This window comes from Eurytemora carolleeae, unplaced genomic scaffold (genome assembly GCF_000591075.1).
Source record: "Eurytemora carolleeae unplaced genomic scaffold, Eaff_2.0 scaffold320, whole genome shotgun sequence".
In the NCBI taxonomy this organism is placed as follows: domain Eukaryota; kingdom Metazoa; phylum Arthropoda; class Copepoda; order Calanoida; family Temoridae; genus Eurytemora; species Eurytemora carolleeae.
In genome coordinates this window covers 133,980-157,268 of record NW_019396551.1, presented here as the reverse complement: position 1 = coordinate 157,268, position 23,289 = coordinate 133,980, and the positions used below count along the sequence as shown (strand labels likewise).

Below are 23,289 nucleotides of genomic sequence, written 5' to 3'. Positions count from 1 at the left end.
TTAAATCTGTTAATTTTATTTACATCCCTTCCGGAAACTGTATTGCGCTTATTTTGAAAAAAAATAACTTTTTGATACAATGGGATACAGAAAACTCTGGAATAGGATGTTGAATTTTAAACTCATATTATGACTTTTAAATTGTGCAGTGGGAACAGACACATCACATCAGTGATTCATTAACAAACAGAAAATACACTTCAGTATTGCTTTCATGTCGTCTTCCTATTCTACAATTTTCTGGTTATCACTGTATCAATATAAGAAATCCAGAACTAGAATTTTATGTTACGTAATTAAGTTTTTGCCACAAACTTAGTTTTTTATCCTTCTATCTTTGTAACCTGATGTCGGAAACCTAAAAATGTACACCATTTAGCATTTCTTGTTTTTATAAATATCAATATCACGTTTAGTTTAATGTTAACTTTTGGTGTTAAATGATATTTTTAGGTAAATTTTGTGAAATATAAGATTAGATCTGCCTTTTATTTTATCGAGCTCTATTTTGTTTATTTGTGGAACTTTAATTTAATAAAGGTGATACAGAGACTTCAGGTGTCCAAAATATCTGTAAATAAAATGCCAAACGTCATTGATACACGTTGATTAAAATCAAAACACACAATGCACAATGGAAATAAAATCAAATTCTAATTAGTATTTAACTTCAGCGGTTTGTTTGTCAGTTAGAAATGTTTTCTGATACTAAAATAACAATGACGATTCTATACATAATGTATATATAAATAACAAAAGAAAATAATGCAAAATAAAGCAAAAACATTCTAGAATTATATTCGAGTTCATGGTGTATGCATCGACGCATCTTCTTTCGACCAAATATTAAACGTTTTATTTATACAGGGAGTATTTATCAAAGAGACTTCATAATTTTGAGGACGTATTTATATATGGTATGTATGGTATGTATGGTATGTATGGTATGTATGGTATGTATGGTAGTTGAACTAAAAATGTTTTAGAAATCATTTGAGACATATAAAACGTTTCTACGACGCATAATTACTGAGTTTGAGCGCAAAGTCGACGTTAAAATCATCAATTTGGGTTGGTACGTTTTGAGAACCGTTTTTTTTCTAAATCATTAAATAACGACGACAAAAAATTCGACAATAAACTGAGGAGTTGTTTAGGAACAGGTTGAGAAAATTGAAATTAACTCTTATCGTCGAAAATAAGTAATCAGTTATTAGTTTCTGTATTCTCTCATTCTTCACAAACATTTTCTGTAGATTTTCTGGAATTTTTATTGAAAAGACGATATTTAAAGAATTTGTAGAAATCTGCGAACAAATTCGTAAAGAATGAGAAATTAAATATAATATAATATAATTAAATTAAATATAATATAATTTACTTTAACATCATTGATTTATTGCCAAATTTCTTTTGGTAAATTTGTTCCTAAACATATTACTAGTTTACTGTAAAAGTATTGTTACATTTTTCGTCGTCTTTGATTAATATTTTTTTTTTAATCGATTCTCAAAACGAATTTACCCAAATTGTTGATTTTGAACGTCGACTTTGAGCTCAAACTCAGTAATTATACATTGTGAAAACGTTTCACATATATCAAATGATTCCTAAAAAAATTCCACACTATTAAATTTTCAGTTCAACTACCGGTCACTCCCTTTAAAGGAATCGAGTCTTTGCCACAAAATAATATTTTCTTATCCCTATATAATGGTATCAACATATGAAATTTCAAACTTAGATAATTTGATCTAACAGAAAATTCAAAGTTTTAATTATATAAGGTCAACAACATTGGGTTTTAAAGATATAGGGGATCCGAAAATCAGAGATTGTGGCAAAGACTTAATTCCTTTAAATGACAATTATAGAGTGGATTTTCCAATTCAAATGCCGTCCCTGTAAATCTTTGACTGGTCAATTGAAAATGAATGAGATATCCTTTTTCTAAAATTAGGTCAACAAACGGAGTTTTACCCTGACTATAACTACCGAATGAATGCTTACTTTTCGGGCTTTTAAATTTGAATATTCAAAAGATTTACGAAAACACGCGCACAATTGTTTTAATACCACTCACACTAGAGTTTTCAGCGAAAAGGAAAAAACGTCACGTAAAAATTACGCATTTTTCACTAAAAAATTTCGCTAAAATTTTCTCATTTTGCTCGCTCGCAAAAATGCGAAATTTCCACTTTTTTCGCGAAACATCGCTTTAATCTGTTTCGCGAAAAAAATACGAATTTTTCGCGAAAGAAGAGGTGCGGAAATTTCGCAAAAAAAATCGAAATTATAAAAAATGCAAGATGTTTGCGAAAATTTATCAAAAATGACAATAGCTTCAACACTCATCGTTACGCATTTTCGTGAACATTTTTTTCGCGAAATATCGCTTCGTTTTCGCATTTTCCGCTTCATTCATTTTCGCGAAAAAATGCAAAATTTCGCGAAAAAGTTTGTGAAATACGAACAAAAAATGAGAGCGCAAGATCAATAAAACCTAGAAGGGGGGAAGCGTCGAACGCCCCCCCCCCCTCTCCTCCCAGCCTGTTTATGGATAAAGTACCACAGCAGATAAAGACTGAGTAATAATTAATTGATCAATTTTTCAGAGTAAGTTTGTAGATGAAAGTTGTAAATGCAAAACCAGTGCTAAGTTTTTTATTCAAGGACAAAAAGTGTTCCTGTTCGTCTCGATTAAAGAGTTCTGATATTTAATTCATTAACCATCATAAATACTAAATTAGAAAATCACTAAGGAGAAAGGAAAGCTTTTTACTGAGACTATATAGGATTTTATTTCTATATTATTTATACTGGTTTTTTTCTTTTGACAAAAGAGTGTATACAACAAAAACGTGCAAAAAAAGTGATTCAAAGTTTGCTTTTGGGATTGTAAAATATTAAAATATTAATTCTTTATATTTTCATTCACAATAGTGAACATGTTCTCTTAGTAAAACAAAATCAAAAAAGTTCACGGATTTTATAAAAAGATTTTGAAAATTTAATGAAAATCGAATTTTGTCGGAAGCAAACTTCCCTGGGGACATGTGAAGTCCCACACAAAATTTGTGCCTGATCAGTTTAGTCGTTTTGACGTTTATTGGACACAAACACACAGACAGACAAACAGACACGCAAGAAGAAACTGAGTTTTTATATAAGTGTTAGAAAATCAAAGTTTGCACGTGGTCATAACGCAGTTCCTTAACATTCACGCTTTCATCTAAGATATTAATAAGAAATGTACATTTTGATAGGAATATTTAATAGATTATATATTTTCTTCTGATATCCTAATTAGGGATCAGCTTTTCACTAAGCATAAGAGACATTCTAGGGTTTCCGTGGAACGAAAAATATCTCGAAAATTTTCGTTCGTTTATTAAGAAAAGGGCGAAATTTCCGCGAAACGATTTACCCTTTTCGTATCGACCAGTGGCGGACATAAGGGGTTTATTGGGGTTATTTACCCCCCCTAGAATCCTGGGGGTAAATACCCCCCCTAGAATCCTGGGGGTAAATACCCCCTCATAGAATCCTGGGGGTAAATACCCCCCCTAGAATCCTGGGGGTAAATACCCCCCTCCCTAGAATTCTAGGGGTAATTACCCCTGAACATATATTCAGGCCCTGAATAGCAGGGGATACTCCATTTGCTGCCTCTACAAGTAAACAGTTCCAGTTGCCTTGACCCCTTCCCTTCAAAAAAAAATACATTCCCTATTGATTAGCCTGCACTTGTGTAAAGACGACTATTTTCATGATAGTAAAAGTTTTTGCGGCATTTTGCAGATGCCTAAACAGTCAGTAAACATTAATTAATTAATCAAATTAAAACTTAAAAATTAATTTAAAACAAAGTAAGAACTGTTTTGATTTTGATTAGATAAGCTTTGAAAACTGTTTAAAATTTAAACAAAAAATAGAAACGGAACTTATGTATATTGATAATTAGGTTGCTAACATGGCTACGGAACACCATGAAAACGGAAAGGCTATCTAGCCTTGCACTCATGCACTCCCATCCTAGTAGATTAAAATTAATCAAACATAAAGACATTCTGAACAAGTTTTTAAGCGCCAAGTCGCGCCGACTTTATAATGGAGGAAAGAGTTGTTACTTTGTTTTTGTTTTTAAAAAATGGTTGATTTTAAAATTGAATATCTTTTAAATTTGCACAAAAACAATTAAAATGTGCACTGTGCAATTACGTCGGAATCAGATATTTCAAATTTTAAGTCAACATATTCTAAATGATTCTAAATTCTAAAGTAATAGTCAATGTCATTAAAATTAGATGTTTTTTTAAATAGAAAAAAATGGTATGGACAATAAAAAACCTTTTTAATTATAAATAATGTCATTTCCACATTAGATTTCGTTAAGATCTTAACATACTCCATTGACGACAAGAAAATTTAACAATGAGTAATGACCATATTTTTTCAAAGTTTTGCAGAGTAGCTTTTCTAAAGATTTAAAAAAGTAACATCTTTTTCCTCTTAGAGTAAAACTATTATTTTTTATATTACTGCCTTTTTTTGTCAAGGTTTGCCAAAAAGTTTAGTTAAAATTAAATAAATTCAGTTTTCTTACAGATCTTTGTAGTTAATGTAAAATGAATGACTATAATGAAGGGTATGAATGAAGGTGGAAGCTGAAAGGTATGTAATGAAGCCTTTATTAGATTGAGTTTGTAAATCCCAGAAATGAGTGGAAAATGCAAATCAAACCCAATTAAAACCAATAATTTTCATGATATTTTTCTAGGGGGGGGGGTAAAAAAATTTCTAGGGAGGGGAAAAAAAAAATTTTTCCCCCCCCCTACAGAATCCTTATGTCCGCCCCTGGTATCGACCCAAGAACTTCCCTATAGGAGAGTAAAATAATATCTTCGCCAATTCGTCGTCAGAACAGTGTAAGATAACGGCAATGCTACGACCAGAAAATCATTTCCAAGAACAAAACATTAAAGCAATGCAAATCTTTAGGCGCTATCTTCGCTCATATATATGTACTCAGGATCGTCATGAGACGTGAAACATTATGTTTAGTATAATTCTTTTTGAATAAAATGTGAAGTTTAAAAACTGAAATAAATATATATGTCTAATATCTATATAATAAAACAAGACATTCGTATATATNCCAATTATAGTAAATAGAAACTCTAGAAGTGATTATTTTAAATAGGTAAAATAAAGAGCTCGCCAAAAAAATGAAGAAAAAAATAGAAATAAATACGATATTTTGCGGTTTTGACAATATTGGAAGAAGCTAAAAAGTTAATAAAAAGTTTTTAAAAAAGCTAAAACTATTACTATACAAACGCTTATTGATATCAAATTTAAAATCCTACCCCTCAGGAATTCGAAACCATTTCAATACTTGTATTCGAAACTCTAGGCTTCCATTTCAATTGTGAACATTTTCTCTATTTGTACAATGTAAACAAAAACACAACAAATTCGTGGATTTTATAAAACAATTTCGTGGATTTTCAAAATTTTCAAAAAATGGAATTTCGTTTGAGGCAACTTTTTGAAAATTCGATCATACATTAAACTTCCCTTGTGTCACGCGAGGTCCCACACAAAATTTGGGCCCGATCGGTTCAGCCCTTTTGACGTTTATTGGATACATCCAATAAACGATATCGATACAAACAGACAAGCAAGCCAAGTAAATATATAAATTCAAAAGAATTTTAAAGATCAAAAGTTTAAATGGATTGGATTGAAGATTGCTGAGATATTCTAAATTATAGATTTGATAAAACTAAATTGATTAAACTGTAAGACAAATTGTTCACATATATTGATACCAGCTTGGGAACTCAGCGTTGCACAGGGTACTCATAATTACTCCCGCCGTTTACCCGCACTTGGCCGATTTTTGCCTAGAAACTAAATTTTCGCTATTTATGCCAAACCCACTCAACTTAGTATCTTAAAACCAAGCTAAAAACATTCCCGTGGGCCTCCCGATTTCCCAAGTCTAAATTTGAAGCAAATCGGTCCAGGGATCCTAAGTCATGATTGGACAAGCAAACAGACATACAGACAAACAGAGATTACAACTTTATACAAACTGATATGTTGCTGTTCAAGCCGCCATTTTGTCTTTCTAGATTGAAAACCTCATAAAGGAATTGTGTCTTTGCCACAAACTCTTATTTTATAATCCCTTTATCTTTGGAACCCAAAGTCATAGACATTATATATTTTAAACTATGAATTCTGTTAGATAAAATATTTTAAGTTTAAAACATCAACGGTTTAACCTATCAGGTTGTAAACTTTGAGTTTTTGACAAAGACTCAATTCATTTCTCAGGTTATTCTGTTCACATGGATGTGTATAAATATGTCTGTTAACTGACCAATCGTGCTTTTTTTACATTTAGTTTTTTTACAGTAAAATTGATACGTCCAACTTTTTAAACACAATACCTGCTGTTGTTAAATAGATTCTTCTAGACTTTAAAAACATTTTTTTTCACTAAATTCAAAATCACTAAGTCTCTTTTTGTTAAGTCATGGTACAACGTTGTACCGACCTATAAACTCGAAGAACTGTAGAAATTAGTCCGTAAATGGTAAACGTTGTATCGAAGGAGACAGTATGTCACAGAAACCTTGTTCACTCACCAAACAAAATGGTTCTTTTAAACCATGAAATTCCATAAGAAAAAAGCTACAAAGTACTTACTATACAATCTACATAGCAAAGAATTACAAATGTTTTTCTAAAATCAATTCAATTATGACTTATGTGGCATGATTTGGGATTTCTGGCGGATATAAGGTTTTTGAGGCACACTGTACGCAGGGTAGAAAGCGATCGATTGTTACCATGCACCCCATTCACCTCATGGACACAGTAGACACACAAACCTTTTTATTTTTAATTATTCATATTTATTGATTTTATGAGTAACTAATGGTTTCTCTCTCTACTTTCTTATAAAATTTTACGCACTTAACAAATATTATATATTTCATGTTTAAATACAGGGTTACCTACATAGGATGAGACTCCAGAGACGATTGTACGGAATTTATACTGTCTGATTCCTTAAATTGACAACACCTTATAACTGTAGATTTGTTGTTTCTTTGCCTAATCTTTAAATTGACGATACCTTGCAACTGTATATTTGTTGTTTCTTTGCCTAATCTTTAAATAAGCCATTAAATAACTAAGTCTTTGGAAGAATACATAATTTAACCTTGGGAACGTCACATTTTTAGAGTTTTCGATCGTCTTTACAATCTCATGCTTTGTGGGTAACCCTGTACATCACAACAATAATAATGTGAAGACAATAAATAGGAAATTTTTGTGCATTTGATAATCTATAATATATAGAATGTATCGTTTATAGAATTAAAAACAACAAGTTTTAATTCTGGATTTGATAATTTGACATTTTAGAATAAAATCCAAAAGTTACGAAATCACATGGAAACATTAAAAGAATAATTTAACATTAACCTGTAGCAGAGGCGTATTCAGGAAGGGGGCTATTTGGATAACCCCCCCCCCCCCTCTTGGTCAGTGAAATCTATGGTTTTCAGAGGGGTTTTGGCCTCCAACAGGTGCTTCCCCCCCCACCCTGGAATGGAAAGAAAGAAAAAAAAATTAAGCCCCCCTCCCTGAACAAATTCCTCAATACGCCCCTGGTCTGTAGTGTAGGAAAGTAAAATATCTAACACTAAACAATTAATAAACTATACCAGGCAGGATTATTTAAAAATAAAATGGAATTAAGGATATTTTTTGAAGATTTCAAGAAACATGTTAAGGAGTGTTAGCAAAGTATTCTGTGAGTTTTCAAACAAGGAAATTAGTTTTATCAGAAGTCATGAGAGTGTAGTATACTGGTCACGTGATACAGACAGACACGTGACCACAATGCTGCACTACCATTGGCGGGAGTTCTTGTGAGGTAATACGGACTTAAAAATAATATTATCAATTATATCTATTAAAAATAAAAATAAAAATCATAAAATGATAATTGGAGAAAACCTAAGTTACAATTAGGTTTCTCTGGGACATCTGCGTTTTCCGATTGGTTTCTGATTTATTGAATATGATCTGTTTAAAGTTTTAACTATTTCTATACAAAATTATATATATATATATATGAAAATTTGTATAAATTAGACACAGTTTTATATCAATTTCTCGAGAATTATTTTAAAGGATTATATCTGTGAGTTGTTTGAAAACATATTCACAACTTTGTGAAATGTCAGCTTAATTTTTCATAGAAAGTCTCAACTACAGTTTGAAATATTATGTTTCAGTTAAGCTGTGAAAATCAGTTTAAGTTATATCATACTTTTCTATAATCATCATAGAAAATTTCTTTGTCTTTATGTTTGCCATTATAGAATTTATTGTTTATTGTGCCTTGTAAACAAAGAAAGACGACTAACCCTTGATATTAAATATACTGCAATATCTTGTTGTTGTTTATCTTGTTTACACATGAGAAGGAATCATTGGTTACTTTTGTGTCTATTAACCTTTCAGTGTAAAATGAGAACCTTAAAACTCTGGCATAGGAAGACGACTTTTAATCAACATTGAAGGTTAACTGATGTTTTTAAAAAGCAAACAATGTTTATTATTTAATAATTTTTAAAGTGAAATGGTTCTGTGTTCACTGCACGCAACACAATTACTGTGTCTTGGACTTTTTAAAGCCATAACTTGAGTCCAAAAGTCGTCTTCCTATTCCAGAGTTTTCCTGTTATCAGTGTACAGTACTTACATAAATATATTTATAAATATAAATATATTTTCAATAGGCGATTATATCAATTTAATGAAGACGACTTTTTTATTTAAGTTTTAAGTGTTGTTTCGTTTCGTTGAATTTAAAGTTTACAAGTATTTAAAGAGAAGCTTTTTTAATTGACAGCTTCTCTTTTTTCCATGGTTTGTGTGCTATCTATGCTGTTTAAAAGCTTGAAATTAATAATCAAAATTTAAATCAAAAGTCATCTTCATTCATCGTCTTGTAATAATATAAAAATTTCTTCAAACCACGTACACGGTACAAACACCTACATGACAGTTAAGACACAACTTGAAGATCGTCTTTGTATCTTTAAAATTATTTGCGGCATTATTATATGGTCTGCCTTTTCGTGTTTTAGAAATTAACAGAGATGCCCTGTAGCTGGCTTAAGAACTTTTTCTTCTATTTCTAGAATATCTTTTATGTCTTGTTTCTTGTTTGTCCATTGAATTAAAGATGGAGAAAGTTCAACTTGGCAGATAGTGAATGTCGTCGTTTTCCAGGCGATTTCTCAGCTTTACTTGATCTCCTAGAAGTAAAAAAGATGTTTGGTACTGATTTCATTATTGTCTTCAGTCAAATACAAGCCAAATGAAAATCCTAGGGATTTTCGAGATCAATCAATTGCACCCATGGTTTAGGCTTATGCAAATAATTCACTCTAGATCCCCGTACCCTTAAGTTTTAGTGTCGATCGCTTTAACAACCTCTTTGTACATTTCTTTCAGAGTTTAATTTAATTGGTATTGATCAGTTTCATAGTTTATTTATTAAATACATCTGTAACGTCTATTCATGTTTAATAAGTTCTTTTAGATATTTAGCTGCTACAATTCAGGATCTGTCTGAACAACACTTTCCAAATTATATTACCCTAGTGGCAACTTTCCAACTGTGCAATTTCCCAAGCGGCAAATTTGCAAGTCTGCCCTAGCTGCAGCGCTTGGCCCCCGTGCTTTTAAAATTCCACGGGCAACCAGTAAACCATAAAAATAATCTGTGCAGAATCTGGTGAGAAGATAATAGTATATCTAGGGTATTTTGTTAGTGGTGCAATATTTCCAATGAGATTATATTTTAATTATGTGGATTACTCGGCGCTAATCCTTCTCCCAGAAACTAATTCAATTTTCAAATAAACATTTTTTTCAGAGAGAGAAAAACCTCAAAAAAATATTTTTGATGTTTGGTGAATTTTATTCACTTCATGTTGGGATAAAAGATTACTTTTATTAAAGTTGACTTTGCTATAATATTTGTCACGTTAAAGCGAAACTTATAAAACATAAATTGCAAGATGCAAAATTTTATTCTAAACATATATTTGAAATTAAATTCAATTTTGAAAATTGGGTAAAAAGAATTATTCCATCAACTTTGAATTTATTTTTTAAAAAGAAACGAAATAGAAAATTTACAGCTGCAAATTTTGAAATAACCTAACCTTATTCCGTCGTACTAATTAATAAATAGACTTTAAATCTATCGATTTCTTAGAATCTTTTGATATCTTTAAAATCTTGTTTGCAGATTTTATTTAGAGAGAGACACAGGTCTGAAATCTTTATAAATCAGTATTTATGATATCTTCAACTTTATTCCTCATCAAACAAATCAATATTTTTTGAACTACCTTTGCATGAAATTTCGAAAATTTACTTTTCTTTTAAACCTTTTTGATTAGACATACAAATATTTCAAAAAAAACTTCAGTTTATTTGAAAACATTTCATAATTTTGAGAGAACAAACGATAAGAATGCTCTTCATTTAATAATTTATTAAAACTACTTTCAGCTTTTTATTATTTAGATAAAAAAGTATTTTTAGATATTTATTTTAAAATTCTATAACTAAATGATTACTTTATATTTAAAAAGAAAAGAAAAAAGAGTTATGGCTGGAATCCAACCTGCTTGAATTATGGCTGGAATCTAACCTGCTTGAGTTATGGCTGGAATCTAACCTGTTTGTGTTATGGCTGGAATCTAACCTGCTTGAATTATGGCTGGAATCTAACCGGCTTGAGTTATGGCTGGAATCTAACCCTCTTGAGTTATGACTGGAATCTAACCCTCTTGAGTTATGACTGGAATCTAACCCTCTTGAGTTATGACTGGAATCTAACCCTCTTGAGTTATGGCTGGAATCTAACCTGCTTGAGTTATGGCTGGAATCACTTCCCTCATGTCATTCATTGTAAGATTCTTCTAAAGCTTTGAACTGATGGTCCACGTCCAGGTTACGCTCCAGTGTCCATAAATACTCCTGGATAATATTTTAAAAGGTCTATATTAAACGTCAGGTATCATAAAAAGTCCTGGAATATACTTAAAACTGTTAGAAGTCAAGTTCTTGTTTAAACTTTAGTGTTTTTGGAACACTACCTGATACTCCAGGGTTCATAAATATTATTGGAAAATAATTAAACCGTTTTAGGTCTAGGTCTGGTTTATACTCTAGTGTCCATAAATACGCTTGAATAATATTTAAAATCATTTTAGGTCCAATTTTATAGTTTAAACTCCAGTTTCTTTAATCACTACAAGATCAAGTTAAACATTTTACAAGTTTAAATTATTTTTTACTCCATTTTCTTTAAGTACTGCTAGATCATATTGAAACTATAATATCATAAAAAGTCATTCATCCCCCCCCCTACCCCCCATCCCATACAAAATTTATTTAATAATTAATTGTAACTATAGGTCTAAACACTATCTTCGTACCTTCGAATCACCGCAGGTTGTGATAACCTTGAATCCAATATATCCTAGAGCATTAAGAACCACAACAGCTGTTGCTTCAAGCCTAGAAGTATAAATATATAATAGAGCATTCAAAACCACAACAGCTGTTGTTTCTAGCCTAGAAGTTTAAATGTATCCTAAAGCATTCAGAACCACAAAAGCTGTTGCTTCAAGTCTAAAAGTATAAATATATCCTAGAGCATTCAGAACCACAACAGCTGTTTCTTCAAGCCAAGAAGTATAAATATATCCTAGAGCATTCAGAACCACAACAGCTGTTGCTTCAAGCCTAGAAGTATAAATATAAGCATTTAGAACCACAACATCTGAAAAAAAATATTCTTAAAAGTTCATAAAAACAGATTTCGCCATACAGATTGAAGATTAAACACATCAGTTTTAGTTTAAACTTAATAGGGCCACCAATTATACAATATAAAATGTAATTTGAAGTTTTTTGACACATTTTAAAAGATTTTATCCAAAAATCAACAAAGTCATACTTAATGTAAAGTTTATAATTAATTAGTTTTAAAATATGAAATTATGCAAAATTTTGACTCTGACATATCAAAATTAATAATTCCTTGACGAATATGTTGAAAATATTTTTAGTTTAATATCTTAAATGCTAGAGTCAAGCTTTGCATCGATATATATAAAGATGTAATATCTGTTTGTCTGTCTGTCTGTTTGTTTGTCCGATCATAACTCAGGAACCCCTTAACCGAATTGTCACAAATTTTGATCGGAAAACTTGGGATAACCATCTGAATGATGTTAGCCTTGTTTTTAAATTCTTAAATCCGATTTTTATTGGGAAAAATAGCTAAAATCGTAATACGGGACCACGGGTAAACGGCGGAGTAACTATGAGTGAGTAATCCAGGGCAACGTTGGGTTCCCAACCTAGAAGTGTAATAAATGAAAACTTTAACTCTAATTGGAATGGCCACATTCTAAAGATGCATAACTATATCTTAACCATATTTTTAAATCTTGCTTTAAAGTTCTAAAAAAATAAACTTTTAAGATTATGATTAGTATAAAATATATAAACTATTCCTTGAAGCTAGTTTTATGTGCAGTGGAAGGCAGGCGGCCATAAGCCACAACATTTTCCCCTTCCATGCCACATATTATATATTTGTCTTCCGACAGCCATGAGCCACAACCGTACGCTCTTCCATGCAACAGCAATTGAGTCTTACGGCGGTTATAACGTTTTTAAATTCCCTCGCTTGTTTTATCCATAAAATGAAATCCTGCATGCATATATCGGGTGAAAAACTGTTTAACTGATTTTTTGGGGGTGGAATAATATATAACTTGAATTGTGCATTTTTAGTGGAATATTTATGTACCCTTGTACTGTAGTGTATACTGTGCAGACTGTACAGACTGTAAATGGTAAACAAGCGGAAAGTATGGCTGGGTGTGTTCCTAATTTTTTTAATCGTTCGTTCCGTTTCGTTCATCTCCGAGAAAGAACGATTGTTCCCCAGGAACGACGGCCAGCCCTAGCGGACAGTACAAATTTCGAAATAAAATATAAAGTTTAAGCATTCTGTCGATCCAAATATTTGGAGTGGAATAAAAAGAAAAATTACAAAAATAAAGAATAAATAAAAGCTTTGCACTGAAGTGTTTAAATCTTCTTTTTGTATTTTACCTAATTCCATGTTGTTGAGGAAGTGACGTTGGATGAGTTTGATGAGTCTGGTGGGATTGTTGAGAATGGTGGTTTTGATGTGAATTGGACCCATTAGGAGAACGAACAGAAGGAAACTTTCCCTACAAAATTAAAACTATAAATATTTATTGATCTTACCTTCTTTATTCAATTTTAATGGAATTTATCACACCTAATATTTCCCATTATAGGGTGAATAAGTGACTTTATTACCCCACAACAGGGCGAAAAAGTAACTTTTTGACCCTGCTATTCAAATTTCATACCTAATTTGTCGCATTGTAGGGCGATAAAGTTACTTAATCATCCTAAAACAGGGTGATTATAAGTAACTTTATCGACCTGCTTTTAAATAATTTGAGTAAAACTAAATAAAATAAATATCATGCGTGCGGAAAAGTTTTTGCTGTGACTTTTTTCGCACTTAATAATACCCATTACAATGACATAAATGGGAAAATTAATTGTAAATAAACCTTCCGCTCCGCGAAGTTTTTGGGAACTAATTCACGAATTTTTATCTTAAAATTGCGTGGGTTGGTTTCGGTGGAAAGTCGGCAAAACTCTGGGTCGGGTTTAAAACTGAAGGTAGATTTTCATTTAAAATATTATCATGAAGAAAAAAAGCAGATAAAATTCAACAAAGAGTGATGTTATTTACAATTTTTATGATATGGTATGAAGATATGAATTTAAAAGTTATAACGGCCAACATAAACATGGGTATTACAATTTTATCATCAAAATATTATTCACTTAATTTCCTATACCAAATATTATATAGATACTGTTTTAAAAATCTTATTTAATTACCATGTTCAAATTAACTCTCCCTGTACACTTTAAATTTTACCCTGAACAGTCCAATTAACTCTCACTGTACACGGTACAGTCCAATTAACTCTCCATTTATACTTTAAATTGCACACTCTACAATCCAATTAACTCTCCCCGTACACTGTAAATTGTACACTGTACAGTCCAATTAACTCTCCATGTACACTGTAAACTGTACACTGTACAGTCCAAGTAACTCTCTCTGTACACTGAAAATTGTACACTGTACAGTCCAATTAACTCTCCCTGTACACTTTAAATTGTACACTGTACAGTCCAATTAACTCTCCCTTTACACTTAAAATTGTTCACTGTACAGTCCAATTAACTCTCCATGTACACTGTAAACTGTACACTACAGTCCAATTAACTCGCCCTGTACACTATTAACTGTACACTGTACAGTCCAATTAACTCTCACTGCAAACTGTAAATTGTACACTGTACAGTCCAATTAACTCTCCCTGGACACTGTAAATTGTACACTGTACAGTCTAATTAACTCTCCCTGTACACTGTACAGTCAAATTAACTCTCATTGTACACTGTAAATTGTACACTGTGCAGTCCAATTAACTCTCCCTGTACACTATAAACTGTACATTGTACAGTCCAATTAACTCTCACTGTACACTGTAAATTGTACACTGTACAGTCCAATTAACTCTCTCTGGACACTGTAAATTGTACACTGTACAGTCTAATTAACTCTCCCTGTACACTGTACAGTCAAATTAACTCTCATTGTACACTGTAAATGGTACACTGTGCAGTCCAATTAACTCTCCCTGTACACTGTAAATTGTACACTGTACAATCCAATTAACTCTCCCTGTATACTGTAAACTGTACATTGTACAGTCCAATTAACTCTCCCTGTTCACAGTAAATTGTACACTGTACAGTCCAATTAACTCTCCCTGTACACTGTAAATTGTACACTGTACAGTCCAATTAACTCTCACTGTACACTGTAAACTGTACACTGTACAGTCCAATTAACTCTCCCTGTACACTGTAAACTGTACAGTGTACAGTCCAATTAACTCTCCCTGTACACTGTAAACTGTAAACCATTTACCGCGACCACAAAAACGTATAAACGTAAATTATTTAATCACTAATTTTATAATGTTTTTAATTCATTGGAATTGAACAATTGTCTCCAATTTTAATACCTATATCTTTGAGATATAATTTTGCCGAACTTAAGTAGTTTTTTTACATCAAAAAATTCAAAGTTAGAAAAATCAAAGGTTTTCCATGTATAGTGACGAGAAAATAAGTGCCCAAGACGATTTTTTTGTTCCTTTAGGCTGATTCACTAGGAACCTCATATTTATGTATATAATGAAGCTCTTAACTCATATATATATTTGGTTATCTGTATGTTAGCCATAACTGGCCAAACGACTGGACCGAATTGGCTGAATTTTTTGTGAAGGGGTAGCATAAGCCTAAAAAAAATTTGAAAAAAATTTTTGAAATCGAATTTTTTATTTTATTTTTTTAATTCCACGGGCAACGCCTGTCTTAGCTAGTTATTTATATAAAAAAGTGTACAGCAGTTTCAGAAAGATGTGTAAATAATATTATTAGTTCTCCTCAGGACAAGTTTTATTTGATTATGTTCCTCCTAAAACCTGCAGTATACTCTCAAGTAAACTTTTTTTTTAAATCTATAGAAAAAAATTACTCAGTAGTCGGTATAAAGTAATTGGAGAAGAAAATATTTTAAAAATACTGATATGCATCTAAATACGTTTTAGAATTCTCTTTTTTGGCATAATTTTAATTTTTGTTGGAGTTGAGGCCAAAAAATGATAGAGTTTAGTTTATAGTTTTTAGTTTAATACTTTGTTTCATTATTGAAGATTTCAACAAAATTTTTACTTTTAATATTCGATGTGATTTCTATAATATGGTATAGTATCTTTAAAATCATAGAAATATTACATCTGTGGTCGATCAAAAAAGTTCCGTTTAGCCAAATAAAAAAAAAAACATACAGAGTGTCCCAAAAAAATCCAATATTTTAGACATTGCATCACTCACCATGGTTCAATAAATCAATGGATAGGAAATGTTCCATAGATTTTTTAAATGTCCAAAAGTAAACTATCATGAGTGCTACAATGTCTAAAAGATCGTTTTTGTCGGAATACCCTGTAGAAATAATTAAAAGATCGCAGCTGATATTCGAAACTATAGTGGATGCTATTCCAAAGAAAATGGAAGTGCAAATTTTTCTGAAATAAAAAAAGTTTTCTTTAGAATTGTTTTCATTAAATTCAAACAAAAACGACTCAAATTGTGCATTTTTAATTAAATTAGAATAATTATTACTTAAATTTTATTCTCTTGTACCATCAACAAAAATTGTTAATTAAGATTCTGTAGAAAGTTTTTAAGGAACTATGGACCCTTTTGTCAACTCAACAATTTTAATTACTTGAAATATATCAATTTGATAATAATTAAAAATCAACAACAGAATGATTTATGGTTCTCCTGTCGGTGTTGAACAACCAGACCAAAAAAAGATAGGCAATAACTTGGTTGATTTTAATAGAACTTTTAAATCGTTTTGACTTTTTAAAGTCATCACAAAAATAATGTAAACTTGTGGTGGTTCCAACGTTTCAAAACTGTATTTTAAATAAGTTGTACGGTAAATTTTTAATAAGCGGTACGGTAAATTTTTAATAAGCGGTACGGTACATTTTTAATAAACGGTACGGTACATTTTTAATTTTCTCTTTCTCAAACTTGTTTGATTATATAAATTAATCAAATCAAAGTTTTATGGAAGTCATTGTCAAACCTAAATTTTCCAATTATGAAATGACAATAAGTCGGAATGTGATCTTATTTGCTCTAATTAGCTCTGATTAGCTCTAATTAGCTCTAATTAGCTCTAATTAACTCTAATTAGCTCTAATTAGCTATAATTAGATCTAATTAGCTCTAATTAATTAGATCTATTTAGCTCTAATTCGTTCTAAATAGCTCTAACTAGCTCTAATTAGAATTATCTCTAATTAGTTATAATTCGCTATAATTCGTTATAATTAACTCTAATTAGCTCTAATTATCTTTAATTAGCTCAAATTCGCTCTAATTAGCTCTAATTAGCTTTAATTAGCTCAAATTCGCTCTAATTAGCTCTAATTAGCTGTAATTAGCTCTAGTTATCTTTATATATCTCTAAATAGCCATAACTAGCTATAAATAGCAATAATTAGCTCTACCTAGCTCGAATTAGCCATAATTAGCTATAATTAACTGTCAATATTTCTAATTGGCTCTAATTAGCTCTAATTAGCTCTAATTAGCTCAAGTTAGCTCTAATTAGCTCTAATTAGCTCTAATTAGCTCTAATTTTTCACTTTTATTTGTTGTTGCGCACTCACCTTGAGATATCTTACTTCTTGGGGCGTCAGGCCAAACACAGTGCAGCAGTCATTGTTTGGTGTTCCTTAATATATACTGCATTTAGAGTACAGCTGTCATTGTTTGGTGTTTCTTAAAATATACTGCATTTAGAGCACAGCAGTCATTGTTTTGTCTTCCTTCTATATATAAATTTGGCTTGTCTGTCTGTCTGTCTGTTTGTTTGTTTGTTTGTATCCAATAAACGTAAAAACGGCTGAACCGATCGGGCCCAAATTTTTTGTGGGACATCTAGGGACCCCAGGGAAGGTTTATGAAAAATCAAAATTTCAAATATTTGTCTCTATCAAAATTCGATCGTCATTAAATTTTTAAAAATTTTGAAAATCCGCGAAATTTTTTGTAAAAATCCGCGAATTATTTTTGTTTTGTTTTACGATGTACACAAAGAGAACATGTTCACAACTAATTTAGAAGATGGGCGCGAAGCGCCCTCTAAGGCTAGAAAGAAGGGCGCGAAGCGCCTTGAATTTCTAGTAATATATAGTGCATTTCGAGTACAGCTGTCATTGTTTTGTGTTCCTTAATATATACGGCATTTAGAGTACAGCTGTCATTGTTTGGTGTTCCTTAATATTTACTGCATACAGAGTACAACTGTCATTTTTTGGTGTTCCTTAATAAGTATAGTTAGAGTACAGCAAACATTGTTTGGTGTTCTTTATTACAAATATATATATATAGAGTACAGCCGTCATTCCTTGGTGTTGCTTAATAAAAAAGTGTAAAACAATCATTGTTTGGCAAATATTCCTTAATGCATATAAAGTACAGCAGTTATTGTTTGGTGTTCCTTAATACAGAATACAGAGTACAGCTATCATTATACAAAATACAGCAGTCATTGTTTGGCGTTCCTTAACACAAACATAAAGAGTAAAACAGTCATTGTTTGTAGTGCCTTAATACATGTAAAGTACATCAGTCATTGTTAGGTATTCCTAATTACATAGTAACCCTAAATTTTTAAGTAATGGTAAAAAACAAAGTACAGAGAGTACAAAAGTTGGTTCCTTTATCCTTAGAAATAAATCGGACTATAGTCACAGTAAAGTACAAAGTTGGACAATCAGTGTAGTTACGAGATAAAATGTGATAATGTGATAATCTTAAGTGTAATAGGTTGAACCCAAGTTCGTAAATTTCTTTATTTTAACTCTAACCTGATACAGAAACATAGCTCAACATATTGTGGAGCTAGGAACTATATAATACAATACACAAAATACATGTAGTTAACTCTACCCGGATACAGGAACATAGCTCAACATATTGTGGAGCTAGGAACTATAATGTGTATACGATATACAATATACAATATACAATATACAATATACAATATACAATACACAATACACAATATACAATATACAATATACAATATACAATATACAATATACAATATGCATGTATTTAACTGTAACCTGATACAGCAACGTAGCTCGACATATCGTGGAGCTGAGAACTATAATACGACATTCTTCTCATAAACCTTAACCTAAACATAAAGGAATATTCACCACTCAACCTGAACATAAAGGAATATTCACCACTCAACCTAAACATAAAGGCATATTCACCACTCAACCTAAACATAAAGGAATATTCACCACTCAACCTAAACATAAAGGAATATTCACCACTCAACCTAAACAAATCAGATTATTCACCGCTTAACCTAAACATAAAGGAATATTCACCACTCATTTAGGGATTATTCACCACTCAACCTAAGCATATTGGGATAATTCACCACTCAACCTAAACAAAATGAGATTATTCACCACTCAACCTAAACATAAAAGAATATTCACCCTCAACCTAAACATATTAGGATAATTCATTGCTCAACGTGAACAGAATGAGATTATTCACCACTCAACCTAAACAGAATGAGAATATTTACCACTCAACTTAAACAGAATGAGAAAATTCACCTCTCAACCTAAACAGAATGAGAATATTCACCACTCAATCTAAACAGAATAAAATTATTTACCACTCAACCTAGACATAATTGGATTATTCACCACTCAATCTAAAAATATTGGGATTATTCACCACTCAACCTAGACAAAATGGGATTATTCACCTCTCAACCTAAACATAATGGGATTACTCATCACTTAACGTATACAGAATGAGATCATCACCCAACTTAGAAATAATGAGATTATTCACCACTCAAGCTTAAAATAAAGGAATATTCACCACTCAACCTAAACATTAAGAGATTATTCTCCATTTAACCTAATAATATGATAACTATTCACTAGTTCACCTTATTATATGAGGATTATTTATCACTAAAATAATAAAGGGGGGAATTTAACGTTTTTCTTCTGTAATAATAATTTTCTGATAACTATGTATTAAAAACATAAATTTTCTTATTTTTATTTTTAGAATTTTTAGAATTAACCTTTTGCTTTTTTAAGAAGCAGTGCAAAAAATAGCTTTATCGAACATAGAAATTTTTGCATTTACCAAATTGTTAAAAAATGCATTCGCATCTTGGTGGCTGTAATATATAAATGCTATAAAAGAAGCCAAAGGAATTTCTAATAATTTAGAGTTTATGAAGCGTGTCCTCTATAAAATATTTCAACCACTGTTGTGGTTTTTGTCGATTGCCTACAAACTTTGGAAAACCTGTCAAAATGCTTCGTGTTTATCCATTTTTTTATCTGTTTATGAAAGGCCTTCTTCAATTTACAGCCCTTTACATTACTTTGCAAAAGCTATGTTGAAAATATGTTTTGATTGGCCAAAATTGTCGCTATTAAAGAATAAGTATGTTCACATTTTTATGTGTTTCATTTAATTATTTTTGCGTCCAGCTAAAACCATTGTCACCTTCTATTAGGTTGTTGTTTAAGTTCTACAGCTGTTGATTTCTGTAATGCCAAGAGTGCCTAGATATCTGAACCTTCCCTGGGGATGTCCAGAAGATAACTAGATCCTCGGACCCGGAGATTCTTCCGTCCTATAATATCCTCTCTCCAGTGGGACGAGGAGACCAGGGATATATCGAAACTTGTAATAGGAGATATCTAAACCTTAATGCGGACATATTTAACCCAGTATTCGGACATATCTAAACCTGTATTCGGACAGATTTAAACCTGTATCTGGACATATCTAAACCTGTACCTAAACATATCTAAACCTGTATCTGGACATATCTAAACCTGTACCTGAACATATCTAAACCTGTACCTGAACATATCTAAACCTGTACCTGGACATATCTAAACCTGTACCTGAACATATTTAAACCTGTATCTGGACATATCTAAACATGTACTTGAACATATCTAAACCTGTACCTGAACATATCTAAACCTGTATCTGGACTTATCTAAACCTGTAACTTGACATATCAAAACCTGTACCTGGACATATCTAAACCTGTACCTGGACATATCTAAACCTGTACCTGGACATATTTAAACATGTACCTGAACATATCTAAACCTGTATTCGGACATATTTAAACCTTTACCTGGACATATCTAAACCTGTACCTGGACATATCTAAACCTGTACTTGGACATATCAAAACCTGTACTTGGACATATCTTAACCTGTACCTGGACATATTTAAACCTGTACCTAAACATATCTAAACCTGTACCTGGACATATCTAAACCTGTACCTGGACATATCTAAACCTGTATCTGGACATATCTAAACCTGTATCTGGACATATCCAAACCTGTACCTGGACATATCTAAACCTGTAACTGAACATTTCTAAACCTGTACCTGGACATATCCAAACCGGTATCTGGACATATCCAAACCTGTACCTGGACATATCCAGACCTGTACCTGGACATATCCAAACCTGTACCTGGACATATCTAATTCTTGATTTGGACAGATCCAAACCTACAGTGCTAAACGATTATATTAATACAATGAAGACGACTTTTTAAAAGTTTTATTGTTAACAAGCTTTTTACAAGTTTACAAGTAAACAAAGATAAGCTTTTTAATTGACACCTTCTCTTGACTTCTAAGGTATCCGTGCTGTTTAACAGCTTGATATAAATAAAAATAAAAATCAAAAGTCATCTTCATTGTATTGATATAATCGCCTAACACTGTATCTAAGATATGTTGTGGAGGGGGGATGAGAGATAAAATTGTGTTCTTAATTTTCGAATGAATTTATAAGTTAACAACTTTTAAAACATTTTTCAAGTAAGAAAGAAAAATTTCACGATGAACAAACACCATTTTATCTTAGAAACCTTTGATATCTTTATATCCTAGAAAAAAATTGATAAAAATATCCTGTCTGAATTTTAAATTTATCTGCCTCGATTTCTCAGTTATGAAAGTGTTGATTTTTTGCAGAATATTTTCACTTTGCGGATTACACTTATGCAATTTTTTCCTACCAAGGAGAAGAGAAATTGAATAAGTAAAACATTGAATAATAAAAACTATTTATAACACTGTCATTTTGGTTCGCAGTGTTATAAAGTTTTTGGTCAGAAATTTATCGAGAAGGTTCAAGCCTTTTTAGATTTCATTTTGTCCCAAGCTTTAGTGAGAGTCAAAATATAATCTATAAAGGCGAGAACCTTCAAGATATAAAGAAAATTTAGGTCCAAAAACTTTATAGCACGTCGTGCCAACACAATAGTGTTATCGGTAATTTTATGAAACGTTTCTGTACTTGTCTTATTTCAATGGCTATTTCTAGATCAAATAAGCTTTGAAACAAAGCAGAAGTCAAAATGTAAAGTTTATTTTAATTTTATTTTCATTTCAATTGAATAAAAATATTTTGGAAATATTTTGGATAAAATCCCGTAACCAATCAAAACTTTATAGTACATGTACTATTGTGCATGGATAATATCATCAACATAACCATCGGAACGCAGAACCTGGGCACCAGCTGAGTGTTCAGGATAACATTCTTCACAATAATCAGCAACTTGACAGAGACCAGCAAAGAGTTGATTGCCGGAAGATTTAACTCCGTAGATGAGAGTAACGACGACCATGACGACTGTAGGTTGATCCGGATCACAACTAATTTAACATTATAGCACGATGATTACTTGATACCACGTTCATTATGAAATTCACGATGAAGTGAGTACCAATGATAAAGTACACAATAGTTTCATAAAGGTCTCAAAATTATATGACTATTATTTTATATTTCCATGCAGTGTATTGAATTAAAATTATTTAATAATAAAAAAACGCATAAGATAATTGATGAATGATATTTTTACACTTCTTATAGTCTAATTTAAAGGTTGTGGGAATATGATGGACCAGAGCTGGGAACTTTTGTGTTGGATGTTCAAAATCACGATCACTTGATCTCGATACTCACAGTAGGCATTTTCAATTTAAGGATCTTTAAAAAACTATAGCTTTCCATATATCTTCATTTCAGTTATTTCTTCCCTGAGCAAAGCTTTCTTCAATCCCTGTCTGGGTAAAACGATCACAATGAAACCAATCTGCAGATTAATGAAAGATTGAGATCATGCATTGATCTCCATAACCATATATACAAGAGCTTTTACTGATCACGAAGTATGCTATGATAATCAGAAAACTCTGGAATAATAAGACGACTTTGTAACGGAGTTCAAAGTACGTATTTTTAACAAAGAATGCTAGAACATGGTTGGAATCAATTATCTCTTTATATGGGAACTCTGCTGGGTGTTTAGATAAGCTAAAACTTCTTTTTT

General features: G+C 31.5%; 2 protein-coding genes across 2 annotated transcripts in view; both read right to left on the bottom strand.

Annotated features, from left to right (window-relative positions):
• LOC111705339 (uncharacterized) overlaps positions 1-6,582 on the bottom strand; it is a 58,310-nt gene extending 51,728 nt beyond the window's left edge. Inside the window, exon 1 of the mRNA XM_023477838.1 lies at positions 6,462-6,582. Coding sequence (XP_023333606.1) covers positions 6,462-6,501 — 40 coding nt within the window. The 5' untranslated portion in view covers positions 6,502-6,582. The remainder of the gene's footprint in view (positions 1-6,461) is intronic.
• Positions 6,583-8,879: 2,297 nt separating this feature from the next.
• LOC111705355 (uncharacterized) lies at positions 8,880-21,490 on the bottom strand. Its single transcript, XM_023477859.1, has 7 exons — positions 20,413-21,490; positions 18,981-19,054; positions 17,517-17,581; positions 13,246-13,367; positions 11,553-11,634; positions 10,979-11,091; positions 8,880-9,353 (listed from the first exon to the last, which is right to left on the bottom strand). Exons 2-6 carry the CDS (start codon positions 19,042-19,044, stop codon positions 11,014-11,016), a joined length of 411 nt encoding a protein of 136 aa, XP_023333627.1. The 5' UTR covers positions 19,045-19,054; positions 20,413-21,490; the 3' UTR covers positions 8,880-9,353; positions 10,979-11,013.
• Between the last annotated feature and the right edge of the window lie 1,799 nt (positions 21,491-23,289).